At 36.9% G+C, this 23,258-nt stretch overlaps 1 protein-coding gene across 1 annotated transcript; it reads right to left on the bottom strand.

Moving 5' to 3' along the window:
* Window positions 1–7,703: 7,703 nt before the first annotated feature.
* LOC145004435 (uncharacterized) lies at window positions 7,704–12,172 on the bottom strand. The gene is made up of 2 exons (XM_078963353.1): window positions 12,113–12,172; window positions 7,704–8,126 (listed from the first exon to the last, which is right to left on the bottom strand). Exons 1-2 carry the CDS (start codon window positions 12,170–12,172, stop codon window positions 7,704–7,706), a joined length of 483 nt encoding a protein of 160 aa, XP_078819479.1.
* Window positions 12,173–23,258: the final 11,086 nt, after the last annotated feature.

Below are 23,258 nucleotides of genomic sequence, written 5' to 3'. Positions count from 1 at the left end.
GGTGCGCACTTGTTGGCGTAGTGCCCTGTCTTCCCACATTTGTAGCAAGTCATCTCCTCGCTACATTTCCCGAAGTGTTTCTTCTTACACTTCTCACACCACTTAGCTTCATCTCTTCCCCCAGATTTCGAGAATTTACTTTCTTTGTCGATTATTGAAGATCCTTCGCGCTTCCTTTTCTCTCCAACTTCAGCTCTTTCCAGACCCTTTTGTTTTATTTGGGTCTCAACATTCTTGGCTTCCCAGATGGCGGCTTTCAGAGTGGTTGCTTGTTTGACTATCGGACCAAAGTCCCCTGGTAATCCATTGGCAAACTTGTTGACCTTGGAAAGCTCAGTTGGAGTTAGGTGTGGAATAAGCTTCATCTTCTCCGTAAATCTCGTAGTGTATTCAGTAACGCTCAATTTTCCTTTCTTCAGATTCTAGAACTCATTGTTGATTTCCAGAAGATCTTGCTCAGAGCAGTATTGCAATTTCAGTTGCACCACGAATTCTTCCCAAGACATCTTGCTAGCTTCCCCCTTGGGCATCGAACCAGCCAGTAACTTCCACCAGTTCAATACCCTAGATTTTAACAGAGGGATTGCAAGAGCGGTCTTCTGTCTGTTGCTACACTCACAACTTTCAAACATTGTCTCCATTTCGGAGATCCAGTCCATGACTTGCACCGGTGTCGGGCTTCCAGAAAGACATGGTGGTTTGGATGCCATGAAATCCTTGTACTTGCATCCATGTCCATCATTTCCTCTATCCTGGTTGTTTTGTCTAACTATTGGTGGGTTGGCTTGACCAACGGTCCCACTGTAGTTTCCTCCTTCAGACTGCCCTCCATTTAATTCGGGCTCTTCAACTTGAATTGACAATTCCTCGCGATTCTGCCTGATCAGACGTCTGGTTTCTTCCATCTGATTATTCAACATTGCCTGGATCATCACTTGAACTCCGGCCATTGTCATTGGTTCAGGCACTACTGCTACAACATGTATTTGTTCAATTACTGGTATTTGATTCCTATTTTCATCAGCATTTCCAACTCCACTCCTCGTTCTCACCATTTTTGATCTATACACCGAATAAGGTGAAATTAGATCCTTAGTCACGATAGATATTCAAATCATCCTTATCACTCCGAAACGTTTACATGTTAGTTCTAATATCGTATACGCACACTTAGAATCCTAAACACATAAGGTTTCCAGATCCGGTCGGCAACAGACCATAGATCCGAACAATTAACATCATATATGGCAAACATATAACAATTAGCACATAATAGCATTTTAGGCAATTTTCCTAAAATAAAATAGTGTCCGTGTCAATTTAGGTGTACTACCTAAAATATAATGGACACACTCAACTCACAATCATTGCTTAGCATTCTCAGTTTAAGTCTAGAAATAAATCCATATTCCTAGTTCGCTTAAACTAATGCTCTGATACCAACTGTGACATCCCCAATTTCACGGCCAGAAAAGACCAAATTGTTTACGCTTTGTTTTATAAAATCAGAGTAATCGTTTGATTAAAAGAGTTGCGGAATTTGTTCCCAAAATAAAATATGATAACCATTTATCAAAACATTTATCGAAAAGAATGTATTTTCATTAAATAATAAAACCTTGGGATGTCATGTTCGATACAGACCAAAAGCATAAACAATATAAAATAGACCTTACAATAATTATTCAACTACTGATCTATAATCCAAAATCTCTCGTCAAGTCCACCAACTTATACCCTTGTGCCATTACCTGTAATGAAAAGAAAACTGAGTGGGTCAGGCTTGGGAGCCTGATGAGCATATAGGGTTTTCAACCCACAATAATATAATTATTATATGTAATCAGCAAACAATCAACCCAATTACCCATCCCCATTATCTCCTTAAGGTTTTACCCTAAGAACCAACTATCCTTCATTCATTTATTCGTAAGGAATTTGGCACGAATTCCATTGCTGCCAAAGCTTATTTATCAAGTACTAAATCCATAGTTATCTGGCGCTAACTCCATAGTCACCAAAGTTCACTTAACAAGCGCTAACTCTATAGTCGCCAAGGTTTACTCAACAAGCGCTAACTCCATAGTCGCAAAAGTTTACTCAACGTGTGCTAACTCCATAGTCGCCAAGGTTTACTCAACATGCGCTAACTCCATAGTCGCCAAGGTTTATACAATAGGCGCTAACTCCATAGTCACCAACTATTCCATCTACCTATGTTCTACCCAACAATTTTGTAGATATAAATACTTACACAGTTTAAATCATTTAACACCTGTATAAAACTCCAAATTTCCATGCCCATCTCAAATAGACAAATAACATATAAACACATAGCACGTATTCCATAGCAAGTACGTCATATTTATGTGTTAGAAGAAAGTAACTACACACTCACACATATAAACAACAATAAACTTAATACACTCAAACCATACTTGTATTATTATCGTGTTTATGAAAGGTAGTATACAGTCACCTGATCAGAAGATGATCGGACAACACTACGACTTGCAGAAGTAGTATTCTTCGGTAGATCTGGAAGAGCTCCACAAAAATCGATCTTCTCGTGGGCAGAGCTTCGGCTCGGGAACCGCACTTCTCGGGATCTTCGGGATCTCGGGACTTGCTTCGGGGCTCGAGAATATTACCGGGGCTTTGTGGTATTTCTGGCACGCAAATCGAGGAAAAACAGGAGAGAGAATGGAGAAAAATAGCAAAGAAGTCGGCTGCCCTCGCATCCTATTTATAGGAGGCTGGAGCCTCAGAGTACGCGGGGCGTACGCCAGTACGCGGGGCGTACTGGTCCGAAATCGTCACTGCGTCTGTCATCTGAAGTCCTCGAGTGCGAGTGTCGACATCTTCGGTGTACGCGGGGCGTACTTCGGATCGGATCGTTGACTCCTCTTCGGATAATGCCAGGGTTTAATAATTAATTTTAATTATTAATTATTTAATAAAGTTCGAAAATTCATATCTCCTTCATACGAACTCCGTTTTCGATGTTCTTTATATCCACGTGAAGGTGAGACTACGCTCTACAACTTTCGTTTAGATTCCGTCGGCTAATTTTGACTTTATTTTTATTATTTATTTTTAATAGGCCGGGACAGAAAATTTCGTTATAAATTCATAACTTCTTCGTCCGACGTCCGTTCTTGCCTAACTTTTCGTCGTTTCGCTACTTACAACGAGATCTCCGATTCTTGTTTAGATCGCTAAGGCTAAATATCAATCTAACGTAAATTCACTTTTTACGTCATTCAGCGTTGTGCCGGTTCTGTCGCAAAACTTTAACAAGTCATAACTTCTTCGTTATAACTCGGATTTTGGCGTTCTTTATATGCACGAAAACCTTGTAACATATACTATAACTTAGTTAGGATTATTCATCCTAAATAATCTTCAATCAAAAAGTCATTTTTGACGCTTATTGTCTCTAAATTGACTAGCCCTGATCTACGGGCGTTACATGTCCTTTGAGGTTTGATTCTTGGCCTTGGGAGTTGAATTCTTGGTTTTCATGGCATTCCAGTCGGCATTGTCTGAACGTGATCTTGAGGGGTTTCTTTTGAAGTGTCTCCTTCTTGGCGCGTTCTGCCATCCTTGTGCGCAGTAGGGAACATATGCGCGATTGGGACAATTTCTGGCAATGTGTCCAGGTGTTCCATAGTGAAAACAAGTCTATTTCTTCACTGGGAAATTGTTTCTTCCTGCCCTTGGTGGCGTATCCGTGCCTTGTCTCTTGTTGTTCCCATATGCACAGTTGCAACAGGCACTCTGTTTAGCTTGAAATGGTGGCCTGTATTTACCAACGGTAGGTTGATTAGAAGCAACAAATTCAGAGTTCAATGGGTCGTTTGTTTGTTCAGAAGAACTCTCCTTGTTCTCATCCTCTGTTACTTTGCCTACACAAGAAGTAGCAACATTAGTATCTTCAATATTAATAACTCCTCCTGACACAAATCCAACTCGTTTGCCATATTGAAGATGTGGCTCCCTGTCAGTTTCGTCATGTGTCATAGGGATGGATGTGTAGTTATGATTATAAGGAGGAGGTACAATATCATACCCCACACCCTTGTTTTGATTTTCTTTGAATTTTAATTGGGTTTCATATAAGGACTCGACTGTTTGACTTGACGCAGTATAATTTTTGAAACTGACATCTGTTTTTCCACACTTAACTTTTAAAGCGTCAAGTTCTTCAGTTACAGCAGCAAGTTGTCTCTTAATATAATCATAATTTTCATACTATTTGTTGTACTCTTCCTGAAGCTTCCTAAATTCCTTGGTTTTTGCTTCTAATTCAGCCTCCAGGGGTTTATGTCCTTTCTTGAGTTGATATCCTTCATATTGATGGGTTTTATACATAAGAACATTCCTATGTGCGCATACAAACCCTAATGGTTGGATCTAGGTTTCTCTAATTAAACATGCATTGAATCCAAGACTCCTAATGGCTAATTAGGTATAAGAACAATACAAAATCAAAGTTAGAAGCATACCTTGAAGCACTTGTTTGATCTTCTTGATCTTGGAGCTTTAGAGTCACAATTGTCACTCCTCTAGTGGCTTACAAACACCAACTAGCAAAGAGAATGATTTGAGAGAGAGGATAGAGGAGGAAATCGGCCAGGGTATCCTTGCTGTAGAGGAGGTGCCTATTTCCCTATCCCAAGGGGTCTATTTATACTTGTAAGGCTCCTAGGGTTTCACCCTTAAACCCTGATTGGATAACTATTACTCAAAGCAATCCAAATCCTTCCCAAGATAAGCCTTGGACGAATTTGAGGCTATCCCAAGCCCTATAATTCGTCCAAACCCATATCCTATAAGGATTTACAGCCTAAAGTGTAACTATCAAACAATTGACAGTTTATACCCTCTTATTTAATTAATCTCTTTAAGTCATCAAATTAATACTAATTAATATATGAATTATATTAATCAAATAACTATATTATTATTCATCATATTATTCTCATAATATATTAATAATATCTATTCTCTCATAATAAATCATCCTACCAAGTTGCTATGGTGAAGGCAAAAGGACCACGCACAATCGGGTTAAACACTTGCCTAATATAGTTGCAGCCTTAGACACTATTCCAACACATATCTCAGGTCCTCAACTTCTCTTTTAAATAAATCAATTTGTTCCCGAAGAAATTTAATCGTAGCTTCACAAGCTGGAGTACATGTAACCTCAGTGACCAGAATGTTTTCAGAACTCATTGTTTTTCTACACTTCAAAGCGTTAAGTTCTACAATTACATCAGCAAGACTAAGATGATTGAGATCTTTTGTCTTCTTGATGATAGTCACGTTCATATCCCACGATTTCGGAAGTGAATTCAATAGCTTTTTGTTTATCTCAGATTTGGACAAGAAGATCCCAACTATATTCATCTCAGTAGTAAGTGTGGTAAATCGCTGCAACTGAGCTTCGAGGGTTTCTCCAAGGATATAGTCGAAAATGTTGAAATTTTGTCTTAACATATTCTGACGACTCTCTTTCATGTTTTCAACTCCCTCGTAGACATTAAAAACAATTAAAAGCTCAGCTAGAAGCTAAAATAAAACTTAAAAGTCAAACCCTTTGATTATAAACCTCAAAAGTCAACCTTAAAAGTCAAATTTAAAAAGTTAAACTCAAAAGTCAAATTTAAAAAGTTAAACTCAAAAGTCAAATTTAAAAAGTCAAATTTAAAAAATTAAACTCAAAAGTCAAACTTAAAAATCAAACCGAAAAGCTAAATTTGAAAGTTTAAAAAGTCGAAGTTTAAAATCAAAAATCAAACTTGAAAGTCAAAGTCAAAATTTTAAATAAAAAGTCAAAAATAATTTTTTTTAAATTATTTATTATTATTATTATTTATATTTATTTATTTATTTATTTTGTTTACATAATTTTTTTTTAAAATTTTGGATGAAAAAGGAATTTAAAATTTAAAAGGAATTGAATTGGTTAAAATTGTCAAAATAGAAAAACTTGTTGCGAAAAAAACGGGTTATAGCTTAATTTTCGAAGGAATATAACAAGTGATTAGGTAGGTGAGATGGATAAGGCGCTCAATTGTTGAACAGGAGGTCGCGGGTTCAAAACCCGGCACCTTCAAATGCGCTTTTAATTTCTTATGTAAAGTGCGAGGACGAAGGCTGATGCTTAGATGCAAGGCGAGAACGAGGTCTTCACGTGCGAGGATGCTGCTGCGAAGCTGAGGTGCGAGGTTGCTGAGCCGTACACGCGCGCGCTGGCCGCAATCCGAAGACCGCAAACTCCGGCCGTAAGCTCCGCAGTAACCCTATCTGCCGGCGCCACCCCCTCGCTGGTTACGACTAAAATCACCGTTTTTTGCTCCAAAACTCGATTAAAAACCCGTTTTTACGAAAAACGCGAAGAACAAACCCCCTTTATTTTTGCGAGATCTATCCAAAAACGCAAAAATATTTCGAAAATAAGATCAAATAATGCCTCAAATCTGACAAAATTGACTGATACAACTTGGCTCTGATACCAATTGTAAGTCCCTAATTTGCCAATGTATCAATCAAATCCGTATGATGGTGCGGAATCCCAATCAAACGGATGATGTCAGATCAAATAGAAGAGAAAAAGAAGAATAATAATATGAATCTTTGTATGTATTGATATGAATTAAAGTTCCAAATACAAAAGATTCACACACACACACACATTCCTTTCTCTCTGGCCGTAAACTCCTTAGGGTTCATCCATCAATTCCTCACACCCTAATACCTATATTTATACTAGGGGAACATGGGCTGGATAACACATGGGTCGTAAATGAGTTTACGGCCGTAAACTCAGTCGTAAACTAGACCATAAATTCATAAATATTACAAAAAAATACAATTACCCAGAAAAGTAAAGTATAAACCATTTTTTGACCCAACAGTTTAAACGAAAAAGACGACAAATCGACACTAGATGCAGCAACATGTAGCTGCTCCAAAAAATAGAGCTCCCCAAGTCTATGGCCTATCCCAATCACCCTCCGAGACCGAATTTCTTATACACAACATAATGAATCAGAAAATAAGACCTAACAACCAGATTTACACAACTGGTTGGCCGATGCAAGATTTAAAGAAAGTGTGGGAATTTAATACACATTTGTTAAAGATATATAAGGAGTGACAATAGAACCAACACCCTCTACTGACATGGGTGTAGCACTAGCAGACATAATAGAGATAGGTGTACGAGAAGATAATGAAGCAAAAGATGAAAATTGTGGTGACATGTGATGAGATGCGCCATAATCCAATACCCACAAGGATGAAGGAATACCTGATGTGTTGGATGAAGACATGCTAGAATGAGACTCGAAAGCTGACATGGCAGTTAGATTGGCAGCTAAGAACTGTCTGAACTACTCTACAATATGTGGCTCTAAGGTTGATGGTGGTGTGAAATCTGTTTCATTCTCAACTAAAGATGTAGGAGCAGCGCACTGTGGTGGCTTAAAAGATGGAAACGAGGGACGTGACTATCCAGAAGACTTGTTTTGTTATGAAGGCTGAGACTGTGTTGGTGATCTTGTTTGTTGTTGCTACTGATTTTCCTTGCTTGTCAGCAAAGGACAATTTGCCTTCCAATGGTTCTTCTTTTTACAGAAAGCACACTCATCAAATGCAACTCTGGGATGATTTTGGTTTGAAGACTGAGATCGTTATGGAACAACAAAGACAGTAGGAGTGGCTGTCTTGGGAGCTCTGTCAGCATGGAACTTGATACAAGAATCTTCAGCAATCAACTCGTGAACAACCGAATCAACGGTGGGAAGAGGTGTGCGATGCAAGATTAGTCCACGCAGACCTTCAAAATTTGAACGTAAAGCCATCAAGAACTGAACTAAACGTTGCTCTTCCCTTCTATCAATATAAGGCGTAAAATCCTTCAACACATTAGGTTCTGTAAGAGATAACCGATCCCACAAATCCGATATAGCTGCATAAAATTCCTGGACACTGAGATTGTTATGTTGGAGGGCTCGAATTTCAAACTCTAACTTATACTGCTTTGTAAAGTTAGATTGAGTATACAGCCTATCCAAGTGATCCAAAACCTCCTTTTTGGTGTCATACTTCGCCAACTGAGTACCAATAAATTGGATAACTTAATTATTAATCCAAGTAATGATCTTAGAGTTATCAGTCTACCATGAATCCAGTAAGGTTGCATAATTAGCAGCCTTTTCGTCTGTTGGTTTCTTCCTTTTCACCTGTAACAATCCCCTACATAGTCTTGCCTCACAAGAAATTCTTCATAACATAACTCCAATAGGCATAGTTCTTGCCATCGAGTTGGATACTAATGGACTGAAAAGGAACATCTCTCGAAGCCATATTCCAATATCAGTCAAACGAGAATAACCAAAACAACAACAAATATGAATAGCAACAACAACAATCAATATCTAAGAATTAACAAAACCAACATATGAAAGGAAACCCTTGAAATCATCGAAACAAACAAATCAAATCAAACTGAATACAGAAACGAGCAAGAAAACCATACCCAAAATTGAAAGAAAAAAAAACATGAATAGTAACTTTGATGAATAGTGCTGGTGAATAGTAACTTCGATGAATAGTAAATTCATGAACAATGCCTTCAATGAATAGTGATTTGATGAATAGTAACTTTGATGAATAGTGAATTGATGAACAATAACTTCGATGAATAGTGTTGTGCTTGCTACAACTCACCGCCAAAACGAAAATACAGATGATCAACCGAGCTCTGATACCATGTAAACTAATAAATGAAAGACATATAATGGCTAGGGTTTCGTATTATTATAAAAAAAGTACAAAGACAATGAAAGGGAAAGACATAATATATATATATACTAGCTAATTAGGATTTCCTAGCTAAAAGACCCAATCATAAAACCCAATATAAGATAAAGCCCAAAATCTTATTAGGCTAACTTTATCGAACGAATATACAATTTTTTTTCATGAGTTGTTTTAAAATAAATATCTTTTTATAGATATCAATATATATTTTGAGTTTCAACTATATAAGTTAACAAAATATAAGATAGTATAATAAGTAAAGTGAGATTTTTTTAGAGAGCTGAAGAACATGGTGCTGCACCTCGGCAACAAGCTTCCAAATAACGAAAATGGACTAAACAACCCTTGGCAGGTGTGTGTGTAGTGTCTAAAGTGTTAGCAAGTAACACCTAAATGTGGATTTGGAGGATCCATATGTGTGTTCATGCCAATATACAACTACTGCTTGGGGGCTGTTATGAAAAAAAAATAAAATTGTTCTCAAGTACTTCTACCACAAGAACTCACCCACCAACAAATAATCAAGACAATTCAGATGTTAAGTAATTTAAAGAAGGTTATGGTGATTCTCATTCATCCTTTGGAGACCCAGTTAAAAAATCCTCAAGGTTTCTATTGATTGGCAAATTAAATGTGTTTACTGACATTGGTCAAGGAATGAGATATTTTATGGAAGGTTGTACTCAAAATCTCCTTGAAGGTTTAAGGATTGCGTAAGGAGGTGAAACATTTAGGGGTGAAGGAGTGTATGGTAAAAATCAAGTTTCTTTTTTATCATTGCAAGAAACTAAATCAAATGGTTGAATTTTTTCAATGTTATATCAGTTTGGGGTAATCTTCATTTTGTTTATTATGCTTACTCATTCTCGAAATGTTTATGTAACATTCAATTTTTGGTGCTAGAAATTTTGGGGAAATCTATTTTTTTTTTTTATAAATAAGTGAACCAGATATGAAAAGCTAGAATGTGATGAAACCATACTTAAAATTTAAAAGTGAGTTACTAAGTTCTAAATGTGGATAAAAACCATCGTAAGAAGAAATAAGACATTTTTACTAAAACCATCAAACCGATGGAGCTTGTGTTGACCTGATTCAACTAACTTAGGACTATAAATGTTATGGAAGGAGATAAAATATAAATATATAGTGCCTTGTGAATTAATAAGTTACTTTTGTAGGTGTCAAGGGAAAATAGTTAATGGTTTGAGGGTTAAAAGTGTTAAAATGGTAAAAGTATGGTTAACCAAAGGGTTGACTCAATCAATCAAGAGAAATTTGGACTATTAAAATCATAAAATGGATGGGGGAAGGATCAAGGGTCAAAATCTCAAAAGTTATAAGTTACTAGTATATGACATGGGGTTATATTAGACAAACTATAAGAAGTTGAGTTTAGAAATTTAAATGTGGCATATAAGATGCAACAAATATTCTCATTTCATCCAAAACACGATTTAGAGATTTAGGGAGCTCTTGAACAAAGATTTCATACATTTTCATCACTTAAAAATTGGATTCAAACAAGTACCAAACATTTGGACCAAATGTGAAAACAATATAGGGTTGCAGGGTATACTCTCTCACCATTTATCTTAAAATCTGAGTTTAAAATTAGAAAGAAACCTAAATTTTGTTTTTATGTCAAAATAATAGTCAGGGATTTGTTTTCTAACCTCTTTAGTGGTTTATATGGCTCTAAGCTTAATTATATCATTCACCTTATGGATTTCATGTTTGGATACAAATTTAGCCATAACCCTATAATCTCAAATTGAGGGTTATGAATTGTTAAGATATTAATGGAATGATTCGATGATAAAATATGTGAATTTATTTTTATGAATCCATATTGGATACACAAAATCAATGAATGGGAACCTCGAAACTTAGATAATTGAAATTAAGGATTCTATGGTTGAATTATGAACATCTACTTGAATTTAATAATATCATTGTGTAAAAAGATATTCTAGTTCATGAACTGATACATTGAGTTATTTGGACTCAAAACATGAATGATTACTTGATCTCTAAGAGATCTTAGGGATTATTTATCCATAAAGGCAAAATTGAAAACTATGAAATTAATATAGTGATCCATAAAGGCGAAATTGGAAACTATGAAATTAATATAGTGATTCCATAGTTCGATTTTAATCTTACAGATAAAGTAGATTGCATTGGAAAGGGTTGAAATTCATTGATCAAATTGTGGTCTGGAATGGTTGGGAAAAAGCTACATGATTCATTAGTAAGTTTATAGACATTTTGAGGACTTAATACCATAAGTAGAGTTTGATGAGAAGTAAAATGATAAAATTTATTTTGACGAAATTAATTGATTAAGTCAAGTATATTAGCTTGTCTAAATGCCTTATAAATATGTTTGGGAATCCATAGTGTTTATAAAAAAAATATCACTATTAGAAACCACATGTTAATATGCAAAGTAGGATGGCCAAATAGGAATGAAAACTATTAATGGTAATATGTTATGCAGAATGCAACACATTCTCCAAATGGAAGCGACAAATAATGAAGAACACAACTGTTTTCCCTTCAAACATGACACATTTGATATAATATTTTGTATCATTTTTTTAATTCTCAAAGTTTGGCTTACCTATTTGGTCCAGTTCCACTTCCATAATTCCTAATTAGGTTAAAATGAACATTTTGAGAATTTGGAAGTTTTATGTAACATCCATAAAAATCATGACAAATTTAAACTTTTTAAACACCACCCAAATCCATAAAGTGTTTACAAAATAGTTTTCAAAACATTTCCAACATCAGAGTTTTCCCAAAATCATAGATCATAACAAGAGGATGTGTATGGTCACGCCTTTGCCTTCCTGCGGTCATTCGAAGTACCTAAAGCATAACCTAAAATTGTAAGCCAACGCTTAGTGAGTTCCCCCAAAGTACCAACACATAACCAATTAACATATACAATAACAACATGAAATGGGTCCATAGCTAAAAGACTGGATTACCCCTGAGCCCACAGCATAAGTCTGGCTTGCCCTCAGGACCCATAGCTTATCTCTGGCTTCCTCTCTGACCAGATCAGCCATCGAACTGACTCGAAATCTCAGCCCAATCCGACACTTAATTATCAGAATGACCCAAATCTCAAACATAATATGAAATACCCAAAATATCCTTAAGTACGACTCAGTCAAACTTGGTGAAAGCCAACCCTCCTCATCTCATAGCTAGGCATTGGTCACGTCGTGACAACGAACCCGGTACTATTCCCACTTAAATCAACCCAACTAGTCAACTCAGTCAAAGAAGCCACCTGAATAGGCATCACGATGTGAGCACCCATTCTCACGCTGTGAGCCCCAAGGGTAAAAATACAAGGCAGGGACACTCCGATTCTCATGTCGTGAGATCTTATTTCTCATGTTGTGAGCGATGTCTGTGGCTAAGGGTTACCATTTTAAGTAATTATTCCATTAAGTCTTCGAGTCCACTTCATCCAAAGCTAAAGGGGACCCCTAAGGTCCATAAAATTATTTCCTTTATGGCCATTCATGTACCAAACATGATCATCCATTTCTAGATCAAAAAGGGAAGAATTGAGCTTCAAACTTTCATGCATGCCCCAAATCCATACCAACTTCCATATCTAAACACTATAATGATCTTGGGACTCTTAGAATCCATACAGTTGCCAACTTTATGGATCTACTCGACTCAATCATGCAATAACATCAATAAAATGGACAAAACTCAAGATTTATCCATGATAAGCAATTAAGTTGGAGCCTTTGATACTTACAAGGTTCCAAAAGCAGGAAAAGATTATGAGGATGATGATTCTTTGCCCACACCACCACTAGAATACTTCCTTCTTCTTATTTTCTTCTTCTTCAAGCTACAAATGGACCCAAATGACAAAGGATCTTAGGGAGGAGTAAGATTAGGGTTTCTGGAGGTTTAGAGAGTGAGAGAGGTTGAGGGTGAGAAACCCTAGCCCTCTCATTCCCTTAAATACCAAAAAGTTAGGGTTTTTGGTCGTCAGCCGCCCTCACGTCGTGAGCTCTATATTGCTCACGTCGTTAACTGTTAAATGATGCACGGGTCCAAATCGCTCCTCACGACGTGAAAAGCCATTCTTCATGTCGCGAGCAGGGAAAATACTAAAAATTTTAACCTCTCAATATTAAAGATAATATATACTTGATCCGGGTGTTACATTTTATGACCTATAGGGGTATTTTGGTCTCCAATAACTTATTCTATAACTTATAAGTGATGATTAAAGAAGGTTTATCTAGGGAAAAGAATTACTACAAGCAGCTAGAAGTTGAGGTGCATTACCTGGAACACACATCCCTTACCTTACATATTTTGAATTGTGCTTTCCTAAAATTACATTGTTTGCTACTTGTCTACTAGGCATATTGTTGCATTCATGAAATTTTAGTTTGGAAAATGGTTTTATCATAAAAGAAAAAAACTGATTATCTTTTGGAAATATTATAACCATCCTGCTTGTGCATATCCTGCTAGGATAGGTTGTGACTATGAGGTCTAGGTATCCAAATTGAGATTTGATTATATGTTTGAGTGAGTAGATTTCTAGATAATCCTTACTTCCATAAGTAGAGGGCCCCCTACCACTTATGTGGCTTAGGGTGATGACCCATAGTGCATAGTTATAGATATCAGGGTAAAAGTTGACGATTTTTTCCATAATTAGCTCAATATATTTGACCATCGATAGTGAGTCAGACTTACAAGATTGAAAAAGGATGAGAGTAGTTGCATTTATTGCATCTCATTTTATGATATAATCATAGTTTACCATTTTATGCAAAATGTGGGACATATGAGTCCTTTCTAGAAAATACTATTTTTTTAATTCAATCATTTGGGAAAATAAGACCCTTTAATTTGATTTGGTTTATTAAATCCAAAGTGTTGTAAGTGTAAGAACCTGAAATTTAGAGATATTTGACTTTTAGTCAAATATTGACTAAAGCAGAAAAGGTGGTCATCAATGACAATATAGTGAGATTATGAAGTTGCGACTTCATGAAAATGGCCAAGACAAGTTAAAGTAACTAAGATGAGATTAGATGATTGAGTTCAAGGGAAGAAATAGGTGAGAAGGTGCATTTTGGCCAAAAGGGTAAAATGGGAAATTTATGTTTTGGGGAAAACTTTATGACTTAATAGATTAATACATGTATTAAGTGTGTAGGAAATGACTTAAACTAGTTATAAAATGTGTAACCACCTTCGCATGCATATAAAAATCATAGAAAATAAGTATAGAATGAAGAAGTTATGAATGAAGGTTAGAAGTTGGAAGAAAAGTTATCCCCAAAGCTGGAACGGAGTGAGCAAAGCACTTTACTGATCTCCAGGTACCACGACATTGTGGCATAAGTGAACTGAAATTGAACAAATTCAAATGACCACCACCACATGGTAAAGACCCCACATGGTGTGTCACAACATATCAAAACCTTAGTTAGAGCTCATACTTGTCATAAACACACCCCAACCCTCTAGGGACAAGCTCCGACGATTTGGAGGTTGAAGAAGGGTCAATTGGCGTTCAAGGTGTTTATAGATTGGATTACACATTGAAAAATCATGACATTCTTCTCCATAATTAAGCTAAGTAGGTCTTAATGGTGTTTTGATGAATTGAGTTAGTTATGCAAGATTATGTTAAGAGAGCTTGTTAATAATGTTTAATCAAGTATTTAGAAGCTATGAACAAGATCTATATGTTATTTCCAAGGTGAAATCTATAAACATGAAGTTAGGGTTTGAAACCCTAACTAATGGGAATGTTGAATTGATACATTAAAGATTAGAGTGTAATGAACTAGGTAATATGAGATGTAGGGCTGACCCAGGACATGGGTGAGCTGGGCTAAGGCCTAAGTCATCACTTGTTATAGGGCATCATTTTGAGGATATATCCAGTGGGTATCTATAAATTTTGGGCCTAACTATTTTACTTATTTTAACTGAAGGATGAAGACGTGTAGACTAATAGTGAACACGGTAAACCAAAATTTAGGGGCATGCTATTAGCACTTAATCAAAAGACGAGTAGCTGACAAATATCCATCCATCGTGCCTATACAAATTGTTCATCAAACAGACTTAGCCAGCCGATTGGAGCAACAACACTAAGTTGTCTTTATAAATCAGTTGATTAAATAATCAAATACCATCCTTTTTTTACGGTGGCTCTATTTTAATCCAATAGTGTATAGTCTATATAAGACTTGTTATTATTTGGTTATAATAAAATATTACTTTATTTGGACTCCATGGACAAATATAACATACACCTCTTCAAATAGTTCATTGTCGTTAGGGACTTTTCAATATATTTTCATTAACTCAAGCTTTTTTGGTTCAAGACACTTTGGTGGTGGTACAGAAACTCGGAAAGGCTATTCTTTTGGGGGGGGGGGGGTTGTTTTGGTCACTTTCTTTAGATCTTTTTCCTGGTTTAAGGCTTTAATGGCTTATTGTTCTTCCCTTCTCAATGGAGGTAAATGAAAAAAATGAGCAATATGGTTATATTTTTCACTCTTACTCTATAAACTTGTTCAACACATTTATTACCAATGTTGGGTTGTTTGATATTCCTCTTGAAGGGTACTCTTTCACATGATTTGACTTAGTTGCAAGGAAAATGAGTAAAATTGATATGTTTCTCAATTTGGAAGGACTCTTGATAATCTTTCCTCGTTTGTAAGATATTTATCATATAACCTCCCTATTTTGCTAAAAAGAGGTGGTTCTTGACTTTGAGACTTCTATTTTTAGACTTTTTTTTCTTGGTTCAATATTAAAGGGTTTGCAAAGGTAGTGGAGGACTATTGGAAAAATTATGGTATTGGAGAATCCAATTGGATGGTTTCTCCAAAGAAGAATCTGCAAGCCTTGAAGAAAAATATGTGATTATGGAATAGTGAAAATGGGGAGACTCAGATGTGTAACGTCATAAAATTTCCAACCAAAAAATTTCATTTTTACAACCATTAAGACATGAGCAATTAATTTAGATTTCCACAATAACGTTGTAGTCTCCAACGATTACATAACAAAAGATAAAATAGTTTTCCCCGAGTGTGTGTACGATCACGCTGGCGCCTTCCCACGGTCCTCACTCGCACCTGAAACACATAAGCAACAACTGTAAGCATAAAGCTTAGTGAGTTCCCAAAATACAACATGCGCACATACGCCTTTCCAGGCCTTGACCTTCCGGTCCATGTATTTCAGGGGACTTCCGTCCCGACTGGGTAAACCTTCCGGTCCTACCCACATCAACCTTCACAGTCCATATGACCACGCCTTCCGGCCCATATCAAACATATCATACATGTCACATATAGCAAATAACTTAACACACATAAAGCATATATTCCGTATCATAATCGACCTTCCGGTCACATAGTCAAAACCCTTCCGGTTACAGTATAGTGAGAAGACTCACCTCGTATGCCTTGCTAAGCTGCTACCCGTAAATCCTGGAATTACTCGGGCTCGAACCCTCGAGCTGAAATCCTCCTACGATATATATATAAATCTATAATTATTACTTGTACCACTAAGGTGGACCATTCAACTCAAGTCAACACCGGTTGACCCGGTCAGCAGTCTTTAGTTAATTTGGACTAGACTCGGCGAGTGCACAATAGTGACTCGACGAGTCTACGCGTTTTTACCAACTCTCAAGAATTTTCCCTTTGACTCGTCGAGTACTCCCCTAACTCGACGAGTTCCACCTGGGCCTGAATCGCAGGGTCACCGCGACTCAACTCGCCGAGTCTAAGGCCAACTCGGCGAGTCCCATCCTGACTCGGTCCACCTGACAAAACCTTTCCAACTCTCTGCGACTCACTGAGTCGCTCACAACTCGGTCCAGTCTACACACAAGATGGTCTCAAGGACAATCTTCAAGTGACTCGTCGAGTCTGTTCTTCAGACTCGGCGAGTCCATGCCATGCACCAGCTAAAACTGGCTCTTGCGGTCAGATCCGTTCCATAAATACATAGATCTGGCCTTCCCAAGCTTATTTGTCACGTAAAGTCTCAGTCTTGGTTGCCATGCAATGCATACAAGGCTTATTTTGAAGAAACAACCTTCAATATGTCAAGTATAGCTTCTAACTCAAATGGATGGGCATAAAGCTTGTCATAAGGGGTCTCCTGGACCTGCTAAAGTCCAGATCTAGGTTCCATGTCTCCATGGGACCTCTCATACTTCTTATTCAAGCCAAGAAAGGCAAGAAGAAACCCTAGATTTGGCCCATCAACACAAAACACGAAGATTGGCTCAGAAAGTTACCTCAAGAAGACCCCCTTGATGAAATGGCAACAGATCTAAGCTCCCCAACACTTCAAGCTTGCTCCTCTCCCTCCTTTCCTTGCACCAACACACAAAATGAAGAACAAGAGGCCTTCAAACACACACACAAGGGCTTACAGACGTATGGAGGCTCTTAGGGTTCAAGGTGGCCGCATATGAGGGCCATAAGGTCCTTTAAATAGAGTTTAGGGCCGGGGAATTAGGGTTTCATTAAACAGCACGGACTCGTCGAGTCCATCCCTTGGACTCGCCGAGTCCAGACGCGAACCCCCGCTAAAAACCGCGACCCGACTCGACGAGTTCAACCACTAACTCGCCGAGTCCCCTCACAGAATGCCAAAAATATAAGGAAATGGAGATACCTGGGGATCCGGGCTGTTACAAGATGGCCTCTAAAACTACGATCCTTAAAGCCTTGGTGGATCATGATGCTGATAGATTAGGTGAGGGTAATTATTTTTTGTGACCAAGAGAGTGTCTTTACTAAAATCTATTGGTGAAATTAATCAAATTGAGGTAGTAGATGTAACTCAAAAGGCTAAGATTAGGTGGGCAGTTGAGGGAGATGAAAATAGTAAATATTTTCATGGTATTCTTAATAAAAAAAATGTATCCATTTAGCGATTTTTCGGATCTAAGTTGATGAGAAATTGGTGGATAACCCAAACCAAGTTGAATCTGAAATTTTGGAGCATTTTAAGGCATTGTTCTCCATGCCTATTGGTTCTCGACCTCAAATTCATCACAAGTTCTGGAATCGTCTGTATTTTAAGTAGTTTATGATTTTGGAATGTGATGTTAATTTTGATGAAATAAAATCTCAATGTGGGATTGTGTTGGAGATAAGTCCCCAAGGATGAATGGTTCAATTTTGATTTCTTAAGTAAGTTCTGGTATCTCGTTAAGTCTGATGTTGTTGCTGATGTGGTAAAGTTTTTTCATTCCAAATATTTTACAAAAGGCCGCAATGTAACACCCCGATTCTCAGGTATTGATTTATGTATGAATCCTTCTTGTTCTTTGGGTCTACTCGATGATTTGGTCTCCTTACTCGTCGAGTAGTAGCGGGATGATCCATGCGTTTTAGCGAGCTATTCGCCGAGTCCAAGAAGGGACTCGACGAGTAGTAGCTGGCAGATGAAACCCTAAATTTCGGGGAATTGCACCCTATTTAACGGATCATTGGCCTCCCCCCAGCCTCCCCTTTACATCCTATTGTCTCTCTTTAACCCTAATTCGAGTGTGTGTGTTCTTTTGGAGTGTTTAAGCTTGGAGGAAGGATTTTGGTGTAGGAAACACTTGGGGAAAACAAGCTAGTTGAAGCAAGAGTTCATGGGATTCAAGATTTGCATTAGTAAGCACTCTTTTGAAGGTACTAGACCATTTTCCTTGGCTCATTTTCACCTAAACCCTCTTTTGCATGAGTTTTAAGAAAGGTTTCTTGTGCTTAAGCCAAGATTTGAAGTTGTAACTTCAGATCTGGACTCCCCTTGGCCTCTAGATTCATAAAGTTGTCAGCTTTGCCTAGTATGAGCCTTCCCTCAAGTGTGTGACTTCATTGAAAGCTTAGTTTTGTCATTTTAGGGTCTTAAAAGCCTTGCATGCACGTAAAGTTTGCAACTTTACGTGATAAGAATGCCTAAGGAAGTTGGATCTGCAATTTGAAGCCTTGGCATGGCTTAAAAAGTGTTTGTATGGTTAAAGGACTGAAGGGACTTTGGCGAGTCGCATGGTCGACTCGGTGAGTCATATGAAGATGGGCATGAACCCGATGAGTTGGATGAACAACTCGGCGAGTCCGATGAAGATTGTCGTAGAGTCGACGAGTTGGACTAACAACTCGGCAAGTCGGTTAAGGTTTCCCAATTGATGGATACGTGTGAACTTATCAAGTTGCAAGAAGGAAAAGTCAACGAGTGGCCTTAGAGCTTCGATCACAAGCCTTAGGAACTCGAAGAGTCACTCTGGTGACTCGGCGAGTGGACGAGTATCTCATAGAAATTGGCGTGTAGCTGAGGATACTCGGCGATTTAGGGTAAACATGGACTGTTGACCTTGATTGTTGACTTTGACATTGACTAGGGGATGACTAGTTGACTTATGGGGTACCTTGGAAGGTTGGGAACTTACGAGTATGGTTCTATTATGATAATAGGTGGTGGAGTTTGTGGCAGCAATCCGAGAGTTGGAGTTTATCTACCGAGCCGACTTTTGCGAGGTGAGTTACCTCGCTATACTAAGGGGTCTAAAGGCACCAAGGCCGGACCATTGGATATGTTATTCTAGTATGTTAGTACGATAAAGTGTGAAGTAGGTTTTGCATGCTATTGGTTATGTCAGTTAGGTAGATCTGTAGGACTACCTGTGTAGTTATATGTCAGTGGTTATGTTATTATATGTTGATATTGTTGGATAAGGTGTCTAAGTCCATAACTTATTTGGTATATACTTGACCCGACCTGGCATGGTCCATTTGGGTTGCATCTCATCCAAACTATTTATGGATAATTTTATGACAGTTATACAGATATGTTTATTAATATATTATAAGTTATAATATATTAATATGAGGTTATGTTATTTAATTAGTTTTAGTCTTAAATTAATTATGAATTAATTTAGAGATTAAAAGGAAGACTAATTAGATTATGGGCTATTGGTTTTATATAGTGTGGGCTAATGCTCTATTGTTAATGGGCTAGGCTTATATGGAAGTCCATGGATGATCCATGGAGCTTTTAACCCATGGATCCTTGGAAAGGAAAGGTCATGGGTTATTAGGGTTTCACCCTAACCATGCACACTATATAAGCATGCTTATGGAGCATGAAATGGAGCCTAGTGTATCTAGTGAACTAGTGTGTGTGTGTGCTTGTGTGTGGCCGAAAATACAAGTGTGTATTCTCTCTCAAAGTTTTCCAAGAGTTTGTGGTGTTTTGTGATTCCATTTGAGGCATTCACACTATTGGTGCTTGGCCCTCAAACTCCTCAAGAACCTAACTCATCAACAAAGGTATGTAATCTCTTCTAACTCTTTTATGTTTAAAAGTACCCCATGTCATGTTAGATAGGTTATGAACCTTGGAAAATTATTATTTTGCATTTATTTAGACAAACATAGATCCAAGGTTTATTAAGGTTGCATGCACACTTAGGAAGTGTTAGATTGCTCAAAACCCAACAGTGGTATCAGAGCCTAGGCTTGCTTGTTTGATACTTGATGCAAAATTGCTGAAAAATGTCGAAAAAAATGCATTATGCACAGCTGACTCGCCGAGTCCATTCATGGTACTCGCCGAGTCCATGTGTATATTCAACCAACTCGCCGAGTCAGTTCATGCACTCGACGAGTTGGCAGACCTGAGTGCATATCTTCGAGTTTTGGTGCTGGAATTGGTCTAGAATCATTACCTTAAACTGTTTTGGACTCATAAAACCTGTTTTTGATATGGTAATGATGTTAGTGGACCAATTTCAAAGTTATAATCAAAATTCCATGATTTTATGTGTTCACATAATTCTTGAAATTTTGATGATCATGTTCATGTTCTTATGAATTTAGAAGATGATAGGAATTCTTTGTTGAATTGTTTAGAATTAATTCTTGATCATTTATGTGTTTTAATGGAGTCCATAATTTGTCCTCAAGTTATGGATATCCAAAGGTCACTTTTATTTAACACACACTTAAAACACATAAGTTACATGAAAATGAAGAGTCTTCATTTTTATGAACTTTTAATTCATAAGTTATGAAATGAAAAGTTTTGGATGGTTACAAAAGATGAAGAGTCTTGTCCTTAAGTTATGGAGGTTCAAGAGTTACTTCATTAATAAATATATAAATAAAGTGTAACCTTAATTAATTGCATAAGTTATAAAATAAAGAAAAGTAATTCTTTTATTAGTTTAAAGTCTTCCATAACTTGTCCTCAAGTTATGGAACTTGAAGAGTTTTTGGATTAAAACTACTTTAAACACATAAATCATGGAATTAATTAGTTTTGAATAGTTTCAAAATTTTCCCTCAAGTTTTGGAATTTGGAAAAGTTTCACACACTTTAATAAACTTTAATTCCAACACTTAGAATTTTAAAAGTTAAAATTCAACACTTATACTATTTATAACATTAATGGTTAATTATATATATATATATATATATATATATATATATATATATATATATATATATATATATATGTATAAGAACAAGTCGTTTTACCGTTAGTAGGCCTCATTCACGAAACCGGTCCATAAGGTGGGTATAAGGTTGTTGCCTATAAAATGGCGACTTAATGGGTGTCTACTCTCACCCACCGCTTGCTTGATCGGTGGAGGGTCGTTAGCCGAACGGGTAGGACAATGACTTTAAATTCTCATTAAAAGTATAATGACTATTATAAAGTAACTAAATATTTTTTATTTTTAATTCCCAATCTTAGTTACTTTAGGAAAAATGTGAATTTGGTGCTAGCCCATGGAATTCACACTTTGTACCTTACCAAGTCGTTGGTGGAGCGTGTATGGGTAACCGGCACACTAACTTGGACTAGTAAGGATCACGAAGGGTGACTTAATGTTTGTCATAGATCAATGGAGCGTGTGTGGGTAACCGGCACATTGATTGGGTGATAATATTAAGGGTACCAAGTGAATTGGTATGGTTATTCACACCTTGTTTTGTGATCCTCGGCATCCCAGTCACAAAATTTGAGAGGGCACACTCGAGATTGAAACATGCCATTGAAAAGTTCAATGAATCTCAAAAGATCTAGGAATTTCAAATCCAATTAAAACCTAATAAATTATTTCGTTTTTCATGGTGGAAATTGGTGAATCGTCATTCCCCTACCTTCAAATATTTTATAGCTTGGATTACGGCATCCCTCTTCCAAATTATAAAATATTGTGTTGGGTCCTAGCCTTGATATTTCATATTGGGTGTTATATTAAGGATTTTGAATCAATTAACTTGATTTTCTCCTATTATAGATGTCTAGTTCAGACACTATGATCCTCCTAAATCTCTTGAAGATGGTGTCACTCAATATCATGCTTCACTTCCTCTACCTCCTCTAATTATTCTCCCTCACCCACAAGTTCTTGAAAAGTTTAAAGTCACTCAATCCCTATTGGCAAGCATAGTCTATGTGTGCTCACATCTTGGAGATAAAGTCACATATTGACAAGCTGGGAGAGTTGGGTGTCAAAGTCTCGTGAAAGTTGGATGTTCAATCACTTTCTTAGTAACATAGTGAGTCTCTTTGGGACTACTATGAGACAGACTATGACATGACCCTTAATGATGTTATCTATTTGCCTGGTGTTGTGGAATCAGAAATGATTTGGAACACCAGTAAAGCAAATTTGATTAAAAGAAAAACTTCCCAAGTCTTAAATGGACATTGACAATGGTAGCATTGGATATCTAGAAAAAGATTTCTCTTCCCAATGGAAAGGGATCGGCTATAGTCAACTCGGTTGACCAAATAGTAAAGAGAAAGGCAAATTCTGAGATAGTCTCATGTACCATTACCAAAGGGTCCATGTGTTTTGTTGCCAAAGGAAGGGGCATTGGTTGCGAAGCTGCCTATTCACCTAAAAGGTCATAAGGTTGATCAAGTCAAGAGGTTTGACTCTACTTCAGTTAAAGTCCACTGACTAACTCTATTAAGTTTCTATTTGGAGATTCTTATTACATAATGTGAATGGGTCACATGTTGATGTTTTTAAGAATCAAAGAAAAGATAGGAAGCTTAAAGTAAGTATATGTTGATTCTGATTGCGAAGGTGGGTTTCGATCGCATGGTTCGGTAATCAGAATTTTGAGCTGTTGCTTAAGAGTTATAATATATTGCTTATGAATAGATAACAACAAGGTTTTCATGTGGATTGTAAGGATAAGTTTTTCCTCAAAGTTTTAAAATAAAAGAAAAAAAGGGTTTTAATTTTATTTATTTTAAAAATATCTTTACAATGGCATTTGTGGAAAATTGTTGCTTATATGTTTCCAGTAAGAGCAATATTGGAAAGTAGATTTGATTCTTTCATTTGTGG

Source organism: Lactuca saligna, chromosome 1 (genome assembly GCF_052625555.1).
Source record: "Lactuca saligna cultivar CGN05327 chromosome 1, ASM5262555v1, whole genome shotgun sequence".
NCBI classification, from domain to species: Eukaryota; Viridiplantae; Streptophyta; class Magnoliopsida; order Asterales; family Asteraceae; genus Lactuca; species Lactuca saligna.
The sequence above is the reverse complement of the archived record's forward strand: the minus strand, read 5'-3'. Positions and strand labels throughout refer to the sequence as shown.